Genomic DNA, 17866 nt, shown 5'->3' on the forward strand with positions numbered 1-17866 from the left:
GATGTATCTATTGCTTTATGTTCCATATTAAAGTTAAGGCAAACACTAGCAACGTCCATGTATTTGATGTTGCATGAACACAGTCCCCTCTTAAATCAAGTACTAGCAAAAAAAAATTTCTGGTCTTAAAGCCAGCACTTGCAAATTGTTTAGTTTGTGTCCCCTTTCAAACCAAGCACGAGCAGGTATTCTCATTTATTTTTTGTTCTGTCCTCCTAGACCAGACCTGGGCAAATTAAGGCCCGGGGGCCACATGCGGCCTGTTAAGCTTTTCAATCTGGCCCGCTGGACATTCCCAAATCATTTTGTTAGATCTTTAAGATGGAAACTGTAGCTGCCATTATGATGTGCAGTGATGTTTTCTAATGACCGTAAGTCTTCAACTATACAAACTATTTAAATGGTTGAAATCTGCGCCTATGGCTGATATACCAGTTACTATGGTAATCTAATTAGTTACTATGGTCATCTACATCACAGCAGCTCAGACGAGGCAACAAGCAGTGTGAGCGGGAAGTGTTTCCACAGACGCGGAAGGAGATTTTCACAAAAAAGTTCTGAAGCTTAGTGATATATCAGATGTATCAGATTGTAGGTGGGTTTATTTTGTACCCTTCACGTTCATATTTCACTGTTTGTTGCATTTTTGTTGCGTTTTACTTGATTGTGAAATATGTCGATCGAAAGGGGGTGTGACGTTCATATTTTGTCAATATTCAGTGTTTTATCGTTCATAGAAAAATGTAAAATTCCATTATGTTTTTAAGACGGTCTGTCATAACGTTTTTAGCATTCAATCAGACATTATTGTGAGGTTTTGTATTAGCGTTCCTAAAAATAGATATACCGGCCCCCAGACACATATTTTTCTCTAAATGTGGCCCCGAGTCAAAATAATTGCCCAGGCCTGTCCTAGACCAGTGGTTCTTAACCTTGTTGGAGGTACCGAACCCCACCAGTTTCATATGCGCATTCACCGAACCCTTCTTTAGTGAAAAATAAAAAAATATTTTTTTTTTTTTTTTTTTTAAATTCAAGACAAAGTTATGTTTTTGGTAACACTTTAGTATGGGGAACATATTCTAAGTAACAAAGACTTAATTTAGAGTTATTTGGTTAGGGTAAGGGTCAGGGTTAGATGGTTAGGGTTATAATAAGGCCATGCCGAATAAGGTATTAATAAGTCATTAATAATGACTAGTTAAGAGCCAATATGTTACTAATTTGACCCGAGGGTCCCTGGTTCAATCCCCACCTAGTACCAACCTCGTCATGTCCGTTGTGTCCTGAGCAAGACACTTCACCCTTGCTCCTGATGGGTGCTGGTTAGCGCCTTGCATGGCAGCTCCCTCCATCAGTGTGTGAATGTGTGTGTGAATGGGTAAATGTGGAAGTAGTGTCAAAGCGCTTTGAGTACCTTGAAGGTAGAAAAGCGCTATACAAGTACAACCCATTTATCATTTATCATTTATAATTTGCATGTTAATAAGCAACTAATTAATGGTGAATATGTTCCCCATACTAAAGTGTTACCATGTTTTTTTTACTGGTGCATAAAATGAACCGTGCATGAACATCACCTTGTTCAAAACAACAAAACCAACACAGTGCATAAACTCACAACAAATTACACACCTGCAAACCAGTCAGCTGTTGCCGTATCCGTAATACGCCGATAGGGAGAAGTTTGTATTTACACGATGAGTCGGGTGTGTTTTGACCTGAGGCCGACTCACCGAACCCCTAGGGTTCGATCGAACCCAGGTTAAGAACCACTGTCCTAGACCAAACAAGCAATCAATGGTGTTTGTGTTATTGGTCTCCTGTCCCCTTTAAAACCAATCACTGTTAAAAATAACTAATAGTTTAGGCTACCTTATCTGTGAGTGCCATTTTGACTGTTTTTGGCTGCCCTGTTCAGTTTGAAAACTATTGAAGGGAATGTTGACAAGACTTTTACACAAAAAAACAACTTTCCTAAATAGAAATTTCTGCTAAATGACCACAAACAAGGACTTCAGTGTAAAGTGAGTACTTTTAATGGGTTCAGTTTCAACATGCAAGAGTTCTATCAAGTCAACCAAAGCAACAAATGAAAATCATGCGCACAGAAAACAAAAACAAGTAATCAGCATAAACAGGAGAATCAACTCACAATCACTAGAAAAACAAATCTACTTCCAAGAGTAAGATGAACAAATTCCAATGTAATCTTAAATATAATCAGCCTGTGCAGACGATGGTGAACAGGAAGTGGTCACAGGAAGTACAACAGTGGCCCACATGTCCCGTGCTTGTTGTTGACTTTCCTGGCCTCAAACACAGCACAAGGCAGGTCACACGCTTTGATTATTACGTCTACTAAAGGTGGTGAATTGGTGAAGGGGAGGAGAAAGGACCATCTGGAAGGACCAGGTGTGTTTCCTCCCCATTTTCATTTAATCATCATCTGAGGAGTCTCGCTCGATGCTGTAAGCCATGAAGAAAGCGTCAGGGCGGGATGGGACGAGGGGATGACCCGGTCTCACAATCTCAAAGCCCAGGAAACTGAAGGTGCGCAGCAGGGATGCTGAGAACGGACACACAAATGTCACTAAAGACTGCAGACCACTAAGTACTTCTCCTAGCAAAGTTGGGGACACTTTACCTCGATCGTCACGGCTCTTGTGGAAACAAATGAAGACGTGGTCGCCTTGCAGCTGCTCTTCTGCGAACTCCAGCAGGAGAGCAAAACTGGAAAGAAAACCATGTTTGTTGAAACACTTCATGGCAGTGAAGTGAATATATGTATTTAGATAGCGCTTTTTGTCGAGAGACTCAAAGCGCTATACATAGTGAACCCCATTATCGACATCTTTAAGCTAGGTTTAAACAAGTGTGGGTAAAGTGTCTTGCTCAAGGACACAACGGCAGTGACTAAGGCCATGTCCACACAAACAGATACTTAATAAAGGCATACTTATCTTTGTGTTTAGGCCTCTTGTCCACACGCAAATGCATATTTTGTCTTTAAAAACGCAGACTTTTGAAAAAGCTGGCCAAGGTGAAGAGATCCAAAACTTTCCGCTTAGCGTGTGCGTGTACACGGCACAAACGGAAAATAGCAGCATGTTTACATTCAAACATACATTAAGTCCTCTTATAGTGTGTTTTAAAGGCAGTGTTGTTGAGCTTTGGAAATGACAGCGCACAACCGTGACGTCACAACTAGCAAAAAGGGCTTTGAGACACTCCCGCTGGCGCTAATGACAGTCAGCTGTTTAGGATACGATCGCTGTGGAACCTCCACCTGATGGGACAATTTTGACAAGCAAGACTTTGCTCTGTGTCATAAGAAAAATGCAACATTATCTTGTTTTTAGTCCTTATTTAATGACAAATCATGAAGTTAACTCACGTGTCTTGCTTCCATTTTTGAAGATGTAGATGTACATGCTCGTGCGTAAAAAGCGACAAAGCAACTTAAAAAAAAACATAATGTAGCGTCCTCCTTGTAGTGTGTACTGATGTTAAAGACAATACACACTTCATTACACATGTACCATATCACTATATCCATGATTAAATGCTTTATAATTCCCTTAAACAAGCAAAAGGGTTTCGTTAGTGCGTGCTGATTTTAGAAATAATGTACACTTCACTGCAGATGTAATACATCACCATGTTGCTGAACATGTTATAATTCTATAAGTGTTGGGTTTCAGCAGCAAAGGCGTGCATTCGCTCTTTAAAAATGTTCCCAGGGTTCTGTGTAGGCGCAGGCTGGTTTTAAAGATAATGTACATGTCATTGTACGTCTAATGTATATCAAAATAAACATAATAGGAGGTTTAATGCTACCAAGTCAGATATTGCTGCTTTTTCCAGGCTTCTGATTGGACAAAATGTGCCTGACAGCAGGTGTATGCGTTTGTGTGTAGACAGAGACACTTTTGAAACTACACTTGTGTGGACGGAGATTGTTTTAACCCCAAATCTGAGTTTTTGAAACTCTCCGTGTTCGTGTGGACATGGCCTAACATGGCAGAAGCAGGAATCGAAACTGGAACTAGGGCTGGGCGATATGGCCTTTTTTTAATATCTTGATATTTTTAGGCCATATCGCGATACACGATATATATCGCGATATTTTGCCTTAGCCTTGAATGAACACTTGATGCATATAATCACAACATTATGATGATTCTATGTGTCTACATTAAAACATTCTTGTTCATACTGCATTAATATATGCTCATTTTAAACTTTCATGCAGAGAGGGAAATCACAACTAAGTCAATTGACCAAAACTGTATTTATTAAACAGTTATTAAGCAGTGGCACAAACATTCATGTCATTTCAAAACAGAAAGTGCAAGATTGTCAGAGACATTTTAAAACAAGCTATTAGTGCACTTTTGTGCATGATGTCCTCAAGATTACAAATCAAAACAACACTAAATTAAAGTTCACTTTTTGTACAGAACGCCACTACAATAGTTTAAAACAAATAAAGTGCACTTTTGTGCATGATGTCACACAAGATATTTCAATAAGTGTCAAATAAAAATGAGCTGCATAATAGGAAATCAAATTGTGTACGTCCTTCGTTATGTGGTAGGTTCCGGCGGACGTTATTTCCTTATGTCGTTTTTTTTTTCATACGGTGTTGATGTGGAAATGGTTGCCTCGGCATTTTGTTGGTGTGGCACCGAACGGAGATGTTGACATGCGGAGTAAGCACTCTTCATTCTCGAGCGGGTGACTTTTCAAATGATGCTACATATTAGCAGTAATGCTACTTTTTATAGCAACGCTTTCGCCCCACACTTGACAAATTACGGTTGTCTGTTCGACATATTCCCACTTGAAGCCAAACCACCGCCAGACGATGGACCCCCTGCTGTTTTTTGGGGGAATTAATTATTCCTTCATTTGTTACCAGACTCGCACCTTCTTTCTCTCGTATTACCGCTAGCATCACAGCTAACGTTACCCATGCTGCTACCTCTTTGCTGCGCGAGGGCGTATACGTATGTAACGTATGACGTGACAGTATGTGACGTGTGTAAGAAGGTACGCTTGTTGTCTGTGAGAAGGAGACACAGGAAAGAGTGAGAAATGCCTGTAGTGTAATGCCAGCAGCTAAAAGCAACTGCGTGAGAACGTATACTCGAATATCACGATATAGTCATTTTCTATATCGCACAGAGACAAACCCGCGATATATCGCGTATATCGATATATCGCCCAGCCCTAACTGGAACCCTCAAGTTTCTGGCACGGTCACTCTACCAAGCAAGTCACACCACCCCATCCATTTTCTACCGCTAGTCCCTCTCGGGGTCATGGGCGTGGCTGGAGCCTATCCCAGCTGCATTCCGCCAGAAGGCAAGGTACACCCTGGACAAGTCCCCACCTCATCGCAGGGCCAACACAGATAGACAGACAACATTCACACTCACATTCACACACTAGGGCCAATTTAGTGTTGCCAATCAACCTATCCCCAGGTGCATGTCTTTGGAGGTGGGAGGAAGCCGAAGTACCCGGAGGGAACCCACGCAGTCACGGGGAGAACATGCAAACTCCACACAGAAATACCCGAGACCGGGGATCAAACCCCTAACCTTCTTACTGTGAGGTACACGCACTAACCCCTGTTCCAACATGCTGCTGCCACGCCGCCCCAAATGCTAAAACCGTATTTTCCGGATTATAAGGCGAACTTAAAATCCTTTTTTCCCTCAAAACTCGACAGTGCGCCTTATACCCGGTGCGCTTAATGTAAGGAATAATTTTGGTTGAGCTTACCCACCTCGAAGCTATTTTATTTGGTACATGGTGTAATGATAAGTGTGACCAGCAGATGGCAGTCACACATAAGAGATAAGTGTAGACTGCAATATAACTCAAGTAAACAACACCAACATTTTATATGTTCCATTGAAAATACAGAACACTACACACGGCGCTCAAAAATCTATCAAAATGTTTTAGTACAACTTTGGTAAGCTATGAAGCCGCACCGCTTGATGTGCTTCAACATAGGAGTATTATTATGGTGTGTGTATAAGCTAAGACATATTATCTGGCATTTTGTTTCGCAATATTATGCTGATCTCAATCAATCAATCAATCAATCAATCAATGTTTATTTATATAGCCCTAAATCACAAGTGATCTGTATTTGGGATCTGCATAAATTCTGAAAAATGGCGCGCGTCCGCCTTTGTAGACCGACACTGTACTCGATATGATAAGCTTCTTCTTCTTCTCTATCTTCTTCTTATGTGGCATTCATCCTCCGCTGTTGCCATTTCTAATATAAAGTAGTGTAAAGTTCTTACTTATATCGGTCAGTAAACTCGCCATGAAAGCGCTAAAACATACTGGTGTAGTGGGTTTACATTATTCACCCAAGGAACTTTAGTTATTAGAGAGTTCCGGTCGGACGTATTTTCACCGGACACATTTCCGACCTTGTTGTTTACGGAGATCCTGAGCCGTTATTGATTTAAGTAAAGTCTGAATGTCATTAAAACAGTTAGCTCCATCTTTTGACACTTCTTCCACTGCCGTCCTTGCACGCTACACCGCTACAACAAAGATGACGGGGAGAAGACGCTGTTGAAGGTGAGCCACATAAATAAGACCGCCCACAAAACAGCGCATCCGGAAGCGACAGTCAGAAAGCGGCTTGAAGATGATCTGTAAAACATCATCTATGAAACATTTTGACCAAAGAACCACCATTACATGTTATGTAGACCACAAGGAAGTGTTTTCCATTTAGAAAAAATAAAATAATAATATGACTCCTTTAATGCGCCCTATAATCCGGTGTGCCTTATATATGAAAATAGACCATTCATCATCGGCAGTGCGCCTTATAATCCGGTGTACCCTATGGTCCGGTGTGCTCTATGGTCCGGTAAATACATATGGCACCGATTGATTTTACGTGAATTCGCACTCGGTAGTACCGACAGAATTTGGTCGGTTCCTATAAAAGTACCGAATTCGGTACCCATTCCTAGTCAGCACTGATTTACATAACAGCATATCATAGCAACAGTCAGAGGCTTCCATCAGGCGGTCTATTTGGTTTGCGACGCAATTTATCGCTTTTCCTTTGTAAAATATTGGTTCCCATTTTGTCGGGTTCATTAATAATAATAATGTGCTACACATGCAGAGGGCGGAGCCAGAAACACTGCTCTCTGGTGATTGGTCGACAGAGAAAAGTAAGAATTGTTTACTGTATTTGTTGCTGCTCTTTGTTTATATTCTTCAGTGAACCCTAGGATGGCCAACTGGTCTAAATTCGACCACCTGGTGGAAAAAGCCGGAATTACACTGGTGCTTTAAAGCAACATTGTACCAAATCATTGACACATTATTGGTTCTTTGTTAGATTTTACCAGTGAAAGTCTTTTATTTAGCTTTTGACTACTAATTTAGTTTAAGTATGTTATCATATAATTAATATAAACTAAAACTTATAGCTTAAAGGCCAAAACAAAAAGTAAGACGTCTACCCCACACATAGGAGTATGCCGTGTTCCCCCCACTTACCTGTCTTTGCTGCCCTCGGGCAAAGCACCAGGGGGGATTTCAACGTAGAGGTTGCCTCCTTTGAGCGCCGCCCTCCACACGCAGTTCTTGCCTTCGGTGAAGCGAGGCTCAAAGAGCAAGAAGCGAACTCTGCTGGTGGCAGGGGGAAGTGGCTCCTCAAGAACCAGCAACTGAGCATCCTGCACAGGGTGAAAGACCACACAAAGTTCGTAAAAAGGAATAAGACAACAAAAATAGCAAAGTCACAGTTGGTTGTAGATGACCACAGTGTATCCTACTGTGCATCTTCTGGATTTTGTCATCATTTCACAAGAGAGTAGGCAAACACACAATGCTCTAGAAGTTTCCATTTAAATAATAACATGTATTTATTTAAAAAATACAAAGTTTATTGTTTATTTAAACTATTTTCCCAGAAAAACGCATTTTGGCTTTAAAGTGTATGTTAGCCGAATATATAAACAAACTAATCGATCGATTATCAAAAAAATCGATAGCCGCAGCCTTAGTAGTTATTCTGTACTATTATTGACTATGTTTTTCTCAAACACAATAACGTAATATAAGAGAATAAGAAAATACTTGAAATACTGCATTGATATTGTTACACTGTCAGTAGTACTCACCAATAATACAACACGTGATCGGTATCGGACGATTTTAATCATGATCAGTATCAGAACATCCCTATCCCTAACAAATAAGAGGTTTTGTGTAAATGTTTTTATGGGGTTTTCAAAAATAAAAGTGAAACTTATGTGAAAGTGTACTCCTGTGGAAAGAAACTTCAAAACATTTACAGTACTGTATATTCAACTTCAAAGGATTTATATGTACAGGGTATATCCAAATCCTTTGAAGTTGAATATACAGGTTTACAAGGTATACAGATTTATATGTACAGGGTATATCCAGGGGCAGCACGGTGGAAGAGGGGTTAGTGCGTCTGCCTCACAATATGAAGGTCCTGAGGAGTCGTGAGTTCAATCCCGGCCTCGGGATCTTTCTGTGTGAAGTTTGCATGTTCTCCCCGTGACTGCGTGGGTTTCCTCCGGGTACTCCGGCTTCCTCCCACCTCCAAAGACATGCACCTGGGGATAGGTTGATTGGCAACACTAAATGGTCCCTAGTGTATGAATGTGAGTGTGAATGTTGTCTGTCTATCTGTGTTGGCCCTGCGATGAGGTGGCGACTTGTCCAGGGTGTACCCCGCCTTCCGCCCGATTGTAGCTGAGATGGGCTCCAGCGCCCCCCGCGACCCCGAAGGGAATAAGCGGTAGAAAATGGATGGGTATATCCAGTGGGTAGGGAAAGTATTCACACTCCTTTAAATCTTTTAAAAACTCACTAAAAAAACATTCAAAAAGCACCAACAATACTCCAATTACATTTCGTGACCTGAATATTATTAACCACGTATTAGCAATATTGTTCTTATAACCACTAACGATAAGGGCCTACTTTTAGCGGCGCATTAATCACAGAGCGCTAACTAACTTATGCTGCTATATTGACATACTGAGCTGATAAGCTGCTCTCTTGCCTTTGAGCTGCTAAAAGTTAATTCTAAATTATAACCATCACTGATTGGTTTGGGGTGGAACCTTAAACCATGACTGACTGTGGAAACGTTGCTGTTAAGTTTGGGGTGCCATGTCATCTGCTGGTGTTGGTCCACTGTGGTCCACAGGCACTGCAGCCGTTTACTGTAGAGGTTTGAGAGCATTTCATGCTTTCTGCTGCTGACCAACTTTATGGAAATGCAGATTTCATTTTCCAACAGGACTTGTCACCTGCACACAGTGCCAAAACTACCAGTACCTGGTTTAAGAACCATGGTATCCCTGTCCTTAATTGGCCCGTAAACTCGCCTGACCTCAACCACAAACAAAATCTATGGGGTATTGTTAAGAGGAAAATGCAAAACGCCAAACCCAACAATGCAGAAGAGCTGAAGGCCACTATCAGAGCAACATGGTCTCTCGTATCACCTGAGGAGTTCCACAGACTGATCGACTCCATGTCACGCCGTGTTGCTGCAGTAATTCACGCAAAAGGAACCTCAACCAAGTATTGAGTGCCGCACATTTTCATAATTTTCATATTCTTCCTTTAAGTTGGCCAACATTTCTAAAATACTTTTTTATTGGTCAGAAGTAATAATCTATTTTTCTGTGATACTGAATTTGGAATTTTCATTAGTTTTCAGTTATAATTTTAAAAATTAAAAGAAATAAACACTTAAAATATACATCACTTTGTATGTAATTAAAGTACCGTAAATTCCGGACTATAAGCCGCTACTTTTTTCCTAGGTTGTAAAACCAACTGGAAGTAAAAGTCCTATTCGATCTTCTAGCCGTCCATAGCTTTTCTACTGTAACTCGTATGGATTCTTCATTAATCACTCCAAGCAACGTTTATAAGATTTACAGTATAACAAACAATTCGTACTTACTAAACCGTCCTGTGAGTGATGTCTATAGTTATGTTTTCATTCATATGTGTACGTGCTATCGTAATGTAAAATGGTAAATGGGTTATACTTGTATAGCGCTTTTCTACCTTTTTTTTTTTTAAGGAACTCAAAAGCGCTTTGACACTATTTCCACATTCACACACTGATGGCGGGAGCTGCCATGCAAGGCGCTAACCAGGACCCATCAGGAGCAAGGGTGAAGTGTCTTGCTCAAGGACACAACGGACGTGACTAGGATGGTAGAAGGTGGGGATTGAACCAGGAACCCTCAGGTTGCTGGCACAGCCACTCTCCCAGCTGCACCACGCCGTCAAGCTAGCGTTGTTAGCATTAACTAATATGCTAAGACATTTACCGGTACAAGAGTATTTGTTAGTATTATTAACTTACAATGGCATTCTTGCTGTATTGTTTCCGTTTTGTAAATTCACCAAATCGTCACTATGGACTTATTGAGGTCCATGACGATGACTTCTGTTTTGTGTGATCAGCTGTTTTAATGCTGTGTTACAGACACCCTTTGGAAACAAATAAGGTATGTAAATAAACATGTACAAAATCTTTCCGTGTAAATAACTTATTCCACAACGAATACATCTGTGACTTACAGTCCGGTTCGGCTAATATAAGGAAAACATTTTTTTCTATGAAGAGGGTGCAGCTTATATCCGATGTGCTCCATAGTACAGAAATACTGTATACAATAAACAAGTTTTCACTTTAAAAAAATTAAATTACTAAAATAAATACACTTCTTAGTCATATTCTAATTTATTGAGCAGCCCCTGTATACCGTATACTTACAGCATGTACTGTATATAACACAATGATGGAGGTTATTGGAGGTTTTTAGAGCGCTTTATAGGCGGAATAGAACGACACCCATTACCTCCTTTTTTAGCTGAAAGGAAAACATGTCTCACATAATGATTGTAAATGATAGGCAAAAAAAAATAAAAATAAAAAAATAAAAAGTGCAGTTCCCCTTTAAAGAATCTGAATCAACAACTGAATTGTCCAAATATAAACAATGCCTAACCGACAGCTGTCGTAAACAGGATCTTTGTTTTTGTGCAGCAGTTCTTTTAACTTTTAGGAGTCCAGTGTTCATTTTGACAGTAGTTTTCACATTACTTCTACTCGGTCTTTTGACTAGTTTGTAGAGATTGGAGACAACATGCAGGAGGTGCATTTGTGAACTCCAGGGGGCTGCGTGTCTTGCCAAAACATTGGCTTAAATTTGAGAGGAAGTTGCAATGAATTAAAGTACTAATCCTCGCCAACGGGCTTCTTCCAAGTATTATTATCATTTTGCTGGAAAGTGGAAAAGGAATAGCTAAGCAGTTAGTGTACAAAAAAAAACATAAAAGCTACCTAGACTCCATCCGTACACCCATTTTCTACCACTTGTCTGTATCAGGGTCACAGTGGGGCTGGAGCCTATCCTAGCTGTACTCGGGCGGAAGGCAGGGTACACCCTGGACAAGTCGCCACCTCATCGCAGGGCCAACGCAGATAGACAGACAACATTCACACTCATTCACACACTACGACCAATTTAGTGTTGCCAATCAACCTATCCTCAGGTGCATGTTTTTGGAGGTGGGAGGAAGCCGAAGTACCCGGGGGGACCCACGCAGTCAAGGGGAGAACATGCACATTCAACACAAAAAGAACCGAGTCTGGGAATTGAACCCAGGACCTTCTTATTGTGAGGTACGAGAACTAACCACTGCTCCAAAAGGTTAAAAACAACACAGCACTGCAGTCATATAGCGCAGGGGTTCTTAAACTTTATGACCTTGAGGCCCAATCAAATATTAAAACTAAATCAGTAATCTTACTCTTGGTTTTACTCGTATTCACTCTAACCTACTTAGTTTACAACCTTGTCGAATGATATAACAACCATGCGTTAATCGCAAAGATGATTATTTATTTAACACATAAATCTTAGGTCAGGCTGATTAGAAAAATAAATACTAATCAAATATACCGCATAAAAAAGGGACTCAAATAATTTACATACAATTACGTTGTGCTAAAATAAATAAAATAAATTATGAATGATTAAAGTGTAAATGAAAATACAGCTTCACCACTTTAGTCATAATTTTTGTGCTTCAGAAACTTCTCTATGACTTAGCTGCAGACTTTTTGTGTGTTTAATATTGTCATTACTGCCACAAGTGGTAGAAAAATGTATTACAACTGAGTACCGCTGCGGCCCATACGGATTACAGCTGAGAAACATATATTTTTTATATTTCTATACAAGAAACACTGATATAGAGGATCTTTGACTAGTTTTTGCAGTCGGTCCTAAAAACAGCACCAAAAAACTATTTTCTATAAGATCTTTGACAATTGTCAAAGGCGAGTTATATTGTATAGTTGCCCAAAAAAATGCTCTTTGAAAACTGACAATGTTACAGTATACTTTGCAGGAAGAATAGTGCCAACTCACTGAGTAGAATAGCTTAGCTGAAAGATTGCGATCCCGCTGGTCATTCCCTCGCCCACCTGGGATCTTCAGGGGTGGGTGAGGGGCATCAGGAGCACCACAGAGGCCCCGGACACGGGTTACTGCAACAGCGGGAGCACCTCCTGGGATTGGAGATACTGCAAGGAGAGAGCAGCAGACATGAAGCCATCGCAGAGTGGAAGAAATCAAATTGATTTTAAATCGCAGACTTGGTGCCCCTTTTACTGCCAAGTGACTCATTTGGGAAGTCAAACATTTACCAATTCTTCTATAATCATATTCAGTTTAATCAGTGACTGGCCACCATCTTGAAAATATAAAAGAGTATCACATAGCTGCTGACAAAAACCGCCAAATATGATATAGATTCAGAGAGCTATAGTTTATAACACGCCATTTTCCCGTGACAAAGTCTGGAATAAGAGTTGAGTCGTCGAGTTATATTTTAGAGATTTATACATGCAAATTAACAACTTCTCCCGAGCGAGCCGGAGCATTTCTTCCTGTCGCTCACATGCACCTGTCTCAAAAGTTTTTAGCAAACAGCAGAGGAGTTATGATGCCATTTTTAGGTAGGGCTGTCAAATGATTGCAATCTTTACCCAGATTAATTGACCATTTTCAATCACCATTTACAACTACTTTTGAAACATTCACAGTATCATATAGCATTAACAGAAAGCTAAGTGACAGGACACAATTCTATATTTTGTATTTAACGAACAACTCTACATCAAAGGAAAATAATAATCGAGCTAAAACGTACGCCACAATTTAAATAACCATATGTTGCTTTTGGTTGTGATTTTTATTCAAGTGCTACATTTTGCTAACCCACAAAGTATATTTTATTATTATTTGTTTAATTGAAATTGGAGACTTAAAAGTTTACATTCCAATTCCAATGTTAAAATATACAAGAAATACATTGCATTTCAATCATTACAAGCATTTTTATTACATCAGTGGTTAATTTGGTCTCACAAAATGGCAACAATATCGTTTATCAGCAATAATTTGTAGATATATCGTCGAGCAAAGTTTGTTATCGGCCCAGGCCTACACACCGTCCTAAAAAAACATACTTGTGTGCCTTGGCTTTGGTAGTTTATCACATCACTGATGACAGGAAGCGGTTTAAAAAACACACAAAGGAAAATGTTTGTCTAACATTTGCCAAGTTCAGTCACGCAGAAACAAGGTTGCTTGGAGTTTATGGCAGCAAAGGACGACCAGCTAGCTATGTTTTATACCCAGTTTGGTCTGTGTGTGTGTGTGCAGTCACATTTGTCAAATTAACATGAGAGCTGCTACAGCAACGCCACACTTGCGTCAATGACACCGATGTGTTATATGTGGAGCAGCAGTGCGAAACCAAGTCAGAGTAATTGGATGACCAAGCAGTGCAGATGATATGATTGGTGATACTGCAGCGTCCACTGATGTCACAATGTCAGCAAGCGCCATCTTAGGCAAAACTATTTGGCAAAACTATTCTAACAGTTTTTGAAAAAAAATTTACAAGTGAGGAAAAAACTTTGACTTCAGTTTTTGAAGCAGGTCCTCAGAAACAGAGTATCTTTGACTAGTTATTTGTAATAGGCTCTTAGATACAGCAAATAGAAACAGAGTATCTATGACTAGTTATTTGTAATAGGCTCTTAGATACAGCAAATAGTTCCTGTCATACACAGGCTGGTGTTTTGCATTACCAAAAGAAGATCATTTATATCACATAGCAGGGTTTCTCCTTAATGTAATTGAATGTGTTGCGCCGCCACGGCATTTTTATTACCGCCACACGCGGCCTAACCTGGCCCGCGGGCCGTACGTTTGTCATAGATCTTTAAAAACACAACACATTCCTAACGCATATAGGATCTTTGATTAGCATAGATGCCTACAAAGCAGAGCACTCTAGCCATATAGAGTATATTTGACTAGAATCCTTGTTATAGGTCCTTAAAAAAATAAGGGGTGCTGCTGCCATATAGAGGATCTTTGACTAGAACAATTGTCATATGTCCTTAAAAGAGTTCTCTTGCCTTATAAAGGATTGTTGACTTGCATTCTGGCAATATGTGCTTAAAAAACACACTCCTGTCAATTAGATAATCTTTGACTAGCATCCTTGTCATAGGTCCTTAAAAAAAGTAGAGCACTCCTTCCATACTGAGGACCTTTGACTAGCCTTGCCATAACTCTTTAAAAAAACAACAACGCATTCCTAACGTATATAGGATCCTTGATTAGCATAGATGCTTACAAAGCAGAGCACTCCTGCCATATAGAGTATATTTGACTAGAATCCTTGTTATAGGTCCTTTTAAAAAATAAAATAAAAATAAAATAAAAAGAGTGCTCCTGCCATATAGAGCAGGGGTGTCAAATGTACAAAAACATTTTTAATGAAAGAAGCCGCTGTTCTAAATGTGTCCACTAGATGTCGCAATAGCAATTCTTTGTACCTTTGTAGATGACGCTACATATGTACAAAAAAATGTACCACTTGATGTAAGTGCACCAGTCGAGGAAAATGAGCAAACTACATAAATAACATCCTGTAATTTGATTTTGATATTTTTTTTTTTTATCTTGATAGAATGAAAATGAACACCAATGAGTTGACTGATGAACATTATCACATAACTTATTCAGAAAGTATAAATAACGACAAATAAAGATAAAATATTATCAAACGCAACATGTAAGTGTAAATGAAACCCCAACAACATTATGATTTGTACAATTTCAGAATGTGCTTGTTCTATTTTTAAACAAAGAAAACAATCTGAAGTTGTCTTTATTTTTAAGTTATCGTGCCGTGATTTTACCAGTCCGGCCCACTTCGGAGTAGATTGTTCTCCATCTACCCGCTATCTTACATGAGTTTGACACCCCTGATATAGAGGATCTTTGACTAGAACAATTGTCATATGTCCTTAAAAGAGTTCTCTTGCCATATAAGGGAATTTTTTACTTGCATTCTTGCAATAAGTGCTTAAAAAAACACTCCTGTCAAATAGATCATCTTTGACTAGCGTCCTTGTCATAGATCAGGGGTGTCAACAGAGGATCTTTGAATAGCACACTTGTCATAGATCTTTTAAAAAAAAAAACACATTCCTAACGTATATAGGATCTTTGATTAGCATAGATGCTTACAAAGCAGAGCACTTCTGCCATATAGAGTATATTTGACTAGAATCCTTGTTATACGTCCTTTAAAAAGAGTATTCCTCCCATATAGAGGATCTTTGACTAGAACATTTGTCATATGTCCTTAAAAGAGTGCTCCTGCCATATAAAGGATTTTTGACTTGCATTCTTGCAGTAAGTGCTTTAAAAAAACACTCCTGTCTAATAGATAATCTTTGACTAGCGACCTCGTCATAGGTTCTTTAAAAAAGTAAAGCGCTCCTGCCATATCAAAAATCTTTCACTAGCATCTTTGCAAGAGTGCCTTGCAAACTGCAGCATAAGCAGATTGCATTGACTTTATATTTAAAAAAAAGAAATACAATTAGCACTTTGTACCTTATAAGTGTCTGGTGCCCGTCATTCTCAAGCATTTATACAATTGAACGACTGAAATAAAAACAGTCTGGTGTCTCACAAACGAGCAGTAAAAGAGAATGATTAGCCTCTATGTTCAATATATGACATCACAAAATCAACCCCCCCTCCATCCTCCCCTTTTAGTCGCACTGCAGTGGAAATTTCCAAAGCTTCTTTCACAACAACAACCGCTACACAAAACCTGAAAGACATCATTTTCCCCGAGTTTGGTCAGGACAAGAAGCGACACCTGGCCTGACAGGTTACTGAGCCCCTGGTTGCCGTCTTTTCACCCCCAATTCCAGCATGCAAACACTCAAGTCTAAAATAAATGACAATGCAACGAAGTAGTTTAAATTCAGTTTCCTGTTGCAAAAGAGATTAATTTAATCCCCCGGTGGCTTTGCAGCAGGGTAATTTAATGTTGGCTAATGAGATCGCGGAGCAGATGGCCGAATGGAAAAATACCGTACAAGTCTACATACAACACGAACGAATAGTTAAATCATTGCAATTATCGTCATGTATGCTTAGAATACCTTAAGACGAGAAAAGGTCGTTTTTTTGTTGTTGTTTTTTGTTCAATGTCAATATTTTTAATAGCCTTCATAATTAAAGACTACATTTGAGAGAGAAATATTTTTGTTTTTTTGCAAAACTGATACATAACAGGAGATTGCACGTGACATTCGATTAAATGGCTTGGAATTTCTCACACCAATTAGCTAAACAAAATGGCTTATTTAGAAAAAAAAAATCCCCAAACCCATAAAAATGCACAATAATACAATTTTCTCCCTCAAGACCTTCACATATCACTTGAAAAGTGCACATGAAGGGGAGAAGGTCGTATGAGCATCATTGCGGGCGTTGTGACGTAACCTAACAAGTGCTATATTAAATAACGATTTAGACATGGCATTCAAGAAAATTATTAAAAATTAAATTATAATGGTGTAACATTAAAGCAATTGTGACAATATAACTCGTTATGCTGGACTTAACCTCACTCATTAGCATGTCACTTTAGCATGTATAATGTACACATTTAGCTTTGAAAACCAATACGTCCACATTTAACAAAAAAGTATTATTATTATTATAAATAACAGTTTTATGCTAAACAGTTGAACTAAATGGAACACTGGACATATTATGGTTGAAAATGAGTTACGTAAGCAAAAAAAAAAAACATAGCCAGAGTCACTCCAGGAAATAGACGGCGCCTTTTTGACAAGGCCGCGGCTAGCTTTTAGCTTGTTAGCTTCAATGAAAAGCGACAGGACGACAAACATACCTTTCACTTTCCGGTTTATTATTAACGGACTGTTCGATCACAGGCATCTTGGTTAAGTTTCTCTCCTTTTCCCTAGCAAAACAGTGACTATTCAAAATCGTCTGTAGGTTAGATTTAACCATCCGGACTGCGTCCTCACTTGGCTGCCTCTCTCTGCCTCCCCTCCGGCCGCTGTGAACGCGCTGACGGGCGACAGGCTGGCTAACGCCGGGCTGGGTGAGGAGGAGTGTCCGCCGAATTATGACGAGCCAGCTGATGGATGACGCACTTCTTTAAATTTCCATTAAACGTAGAAAATCGTCCACAACGAGGATGTTCATTCCAAACATAGTTATATAGCGTGACATTGTTTTTGTGTTTTTTACTTAACAGTAACCCAAATGTCAACATTTATATAAATACACATTTCCCGAACTTGTGTGTTAAAAAAGAACCCCCAAACATAATTGGGTCATTACAATCAGAGAATAAATATAATAGTATGTAGTAA

General features: G+C 39.4%; 1 protein-coding gene across 1 annotated transcript; it reads right to left on the reverse strand.

Annotated features, from left to right (window-relative positions):
- Window positions 1-2016: 2016 nt before the first annotated feature.
- oaz1a (ornithine decarboxylase antizyme 1a) lies at window positions 2017-17602 on the reverse strand. Its single transcript, XM_061977926.1, is given in 6 exon segments — window positions 2017-2569; window positions 2648-2733; window positions 7558-7736; window positions 12504-12590; window positions 12592-12658; window positions 17377-17602. Coding segments are annotated over 6 exon segments (672 nt in total). The 5' UTR covers window positions 17499-17602; the 3' UTR covers window positions 2017-2438.
- Between the last annotated feature and the right edge of the window lie 264 nt (window positions 17603-17866).

Source organism: Nerophis lumbriciformis, linkage group LG18 (genome assembly GCF_033978685.3).
Source record: "Nerophis lumbriciformis linkage group LG18, RoL_Nlum_v2.1, whole genome shotgun sequence".
NCBI lineage: Eukaryota > Metazoa > Chordata > Actinopteri > Syngnathiformes > Syngnathidae > Nerophis > Nerophis lumbriciformis.